The 3,846-nt window shown below is 55.5% G+C and overlaps 1 protein-coding gene across 1 annotated transcript; it reads right to left on the minus strand.

Annotated features, from left to right (window-relative positions):
• Positions 1-3,042: 3,042 nt before the first annotated feature.
• Positions 3,043-3,594, minus strand: LOC119360765 (dirigent protein 1-like). The gene has a single exon (XM_037626271.1). The coding sequence runs from the start codon at positions 3,592-3,594 to the stop codon at positions 3,043-3,045; it is 552 nt and encodes a 183-aa protein (XP_037482168.1).
• Positions 3,595-3,846: the final 252 nt, after the last annotated feature.

Consider the following 3,846-nt stretch of genomic DNA (forward strand, 5'->3'; position numbering starts at 1 on the left):
TCGTCGGGTTTAGCGTGACGCGCAGCGTTTGCTCCAGCAGCCGCGTTGAAAAACCCCCCGCGCGCGCAGCTCCAGCAGGCGCGGTAAAATGCAGCGCGCGCTCATTCTACAATATTTTTTAAATTAAAATTGCATAGATAAAAACCGATACAAAGATATATTTTACATCGGTGCAACTACTACGGCATAGATAGATAGATAGTTCGACATACATAGATAGATAGATACTACTACGGCATAGATAGAGAGATAGAAACTACTACGGCATACATAGATAGAAACTACTCCAAGTCGGTACCATCACCATCATCATTCTCGTCGCTGTCGTCCGAGATTGAGAGCCATATGTCGTCCCAACGTTCATCGTCCGAGGTGAAGAACGACCTCCCACCTGCTCCAATGATGTCGCACTGTTCGTTCGCCAGTGCCTTCCGCTGACGCCGGCCAGCCCGCTCTGTGCAGCGCCTTGCCATCCTCTCCGCCCAGTAGGCACGCTCGGCGTCGACGTCCTCCGGGTGGCGACGGCGCCACTCCGCCATGGCTCGCTCGTCCTCCTCGGCGATGAGGAGGCGGCGCTGCCGCCGAGCGTGTCGGCACGATCCATGTCCGTGATGAGACGCGGCGGAGGGGCGACACGCTGCGCCTCCTCGCGCGTGAAGACGTCCCGGAAGTTCATCTGCGACTGGGGCCTCTCCAAGCGTCACGCCGCCGCGTCGTACGCGCGGGCCGCCTTGCGCGCGCTCCAACGTCCCAAGGCAGAGCCGGACGTCGCCGGCCCGTATCTCGGCGGAGTACCAGCCGTTGGGGCGCTCGCGGACGCCGCGAAGCCCGAAGCACCCCGGCGGCGCGGCGGCATGGTGGCGCGGAAAGCGGCGAAACGGCGAAGCGGTGAGGCAGCGAAGCGGCGAGGTTGCGAGGAGGAGGGCGTGTGGCTGTTCTGTGCGTGTGGTGAGCGCGGGACTTTATAGACGCGCGTGAAGCGGCGCGCCAAATCTACCGCGCTGCGTGCCGCTTTCTCCCGCGCGCGCGCAAACGCTTCACGCGTGCGGTAACTTTTCGTCACTGTTGGAGCGCGCGGAACCAGTCGACGCACGCGAAAACCAGCTTTTACCACACGGGCGCGCGTTTTGCCGCGTCTATTGGAGATGCTCTAAGTATGCAAAGGGGAGGCGCCGAGAAGCAAAGCGACACCCACGACGTGTCGACCCTGGGCTGCGCGCGCGCACACACAGCCACAGAGGAGTCTCAGCTCGGCCGGACGTACGATACGTAAACAGGCCGCGTGTGATGATCGATCTATCCTCTCATCTCATGGGCATGGCAAAGGAAACCACTGGGAAGCAGCGCGCATACCATCTTCGGCAATGCTGCTTAATTTCCTTGCGATTCAATGGGATGTGTGCAGTGCATACATGTGGCTATGTGAGTGAAAGCCCAACACACACAAGCGACACACACATGCACATGTGTACATTGCAGTAAGGCCATCTCCACCGCGCGATCCCATCCTGTTCGGCCCCGTCTGTTTGGGGTAGAACGGACGAATAGCGCGGCCCAACGCGCGGCCTCCAATCGACAAATGTCCGGAATCCGTCCGTTTTTTACCCATCCCCGACTCAAACTTGCGCCGAGTTTGGGGTGAAACGGACATCACGCTGTTCATTTAATTGGCAGGGCCAGTACAAGGGCATGTCAAAGCTTACATTGTCATATTAGAAGCGGTGGCTTTGCAAGATCTTTGGATATGGCATTTTTTCTTCGGCATGACAGGTTCTCACAATGATATCAACATGATGTAGCATTCTCCAGTCTTCGCAAGGCCTGCAGAAGGCCATTCCCCACCTGTCAACTTTGAGATTAACGGCCACCAGTACAACAAGGGATACTATCTAGCTGATGGTATATATCCTCAGTGGTTCACTTTTGTGAAGACAATCTCGAAGTCCCAAGGTGAGAAGAGAAATAGATTTGCCCAAATGCAAGAGAGTGCTAGAAAGGATGTGGAACATGCTTTTGGTGTGCTTCAATCCCGATGGGGTATTGTTCGATACCCTGCACTATCATAGGATGAAAGGAAGTTTTGGGAGGTGATGACTACTTGTGTGATCATGCACAACATGATCGTCGAGGACGAGCGTGATGACAGTATCTTCGACCAAGGATTTGATTTTCAAGATGACAGTGTTGAGCCCCTACACTAAGAACAGGCCACGTTTGATCAGTTTGTTCAGTTTCATCGTGAGCTATGTGATTGACACACTCATTTGGATCTTCAAAATGACTTGGTTGAGCACGTGCGGGATCATATTGGCAACCAATAGATGTATTGATTCATTTTATGTTCATTCAAGACAATTTCGATTTGGTTGTAAAGCTATTTTTATTAGAGACAACTTCGATTGGGTTGTAAAATTATTTTAATTTTTAAACAATTATTATTTGCACGTGTAAACTTGTTTTCATATGAAAATATGGGCATTTTAGGCCCTGGCGGACGGGATGGGGCAAACGGATGCGGCAGCGCGCTGGGCGCACGGCCATCGCATCCCAGGACAGTCCCGAACACGACCCCATTGTCCTACCCAAAGGGACAGAATCCGGCCAAAACGAACGTCCGTTTGAGGTCGTGCGGTGGAGTTGGCCTAAAAGCTGAACGGTACATTGTCCAATCATTTTTCCATCGTGGCAACCACGTAGGTATAGGATATCAAAGCCAATCCTACGCGCGCCACTATTGTCGGTAGAACAACCTACGTTATGGATGAACATCATTTATATCCATCTAGCAACAACTGGATTTGTTCATTAGCCCGTGGGAACAACATTTAGATCAGGTCACTGGAATTGCAGTGTTTCTCCATACAAAATCTCAAAGTTACAGAAACTTGTCAATCTAGACACGTCGCGGTACAATCTTATTACCATACGCGCCAGCGCACACACACAACGACATGGGAGGGATAAATGGTTTATGTAAGAAAAAAATTCGAGAAGATCGGATAGATGGAGAGCAACCCGACGATCGGATCCAGTACTTTTTGCCTAGAAGTAGTGGCCGGGGCGGGGCAGGAGCACGAACAGATCGATCCTGAACACGACCGTCTCCGGCGTCGGCGCGCTGACGACCTTCATGGCAGAGTACCCGCGCGCCATCCTGAACTCCCCCGTGCCGCCCACGACGGCGCGCTCCACGGGGGCGCCGTCGAAGTCGAAATGGTACTGGCCCTGCACCGTCAGCGTGCTCCCACGGCGCTCCCCGGTGGTGAACACGAGCGTGGCGGTGGACAGGTAGCTCGACCCGGCCCGGTCCGTGCCGACGAAGAAGTCCTGGAATCTGCCGACGAGGTCGGACCCAGGGTGCGGGCCTGCGCGGAGCTCATCGTCGATCACGCCGGGCTCGCCGAAGGTGGCGTTGCCGCCCAGCGGGGACCGCAGCAGCGGCGACGCCACCGTCGCGTTCGCGCCCTCGAACCTCTCGTGGATGTAGAGGCGGATGCGGGTGGCCTTGCTGCCGGCCGCGAGAGCGGCGGGCGCCGGGGTGGACAGGACGAGGGCGACAAGCAGCGCCAGCTGCAACGACGATGAGAAGGCCATATCTCTCGGCGCAACAAGCGCGGAGGTGGAGCTATGCCTGTAGCTAGCTGGAGAGCTTGTGCGCGCGTCGTCGGCTACGTTGAGATGTACGGTAGAGAGTTGAGATGGGTGCAAGGATGCATGCGCGCACCCAGAGCAAATATATACTGCGTGGGGTGGAGTTGCGCCCGTTGTCGTTCGAGTGGCCGCACCGGGACATATGTCACGTACGTACGGGCGTGCGTTGGCCGATCCACCCAGCTCGATGTGTTT

This window comes from Triticum dicoccoides, chromosome 2B (assembly GCF_002162155.2).
Source record: "Triticum dicoccoides isolate Atlit2015 ecotype Zavitan chromosome 2B, WEW_v2.0, whole genome shotgun sequence".
Classification (NCBI taxonomy): domain Eukaryota; kingdom Viridiplantae; phylum Streptophyta; class Magnoliopsida; order Poales; family Poaceae; genus Triticum; species Triticum dicoccoides.

What these genes read in the sequence shown, in the direction of transcription:
- LOC119360765 (XM_037626271.1), bottom strand. Translation starts at nt 3,594, where the DNA reads ATGGCCTTCTCATCGTCGTTGCAGCTGGCGCTGCTTGTCGCCCTCGTC.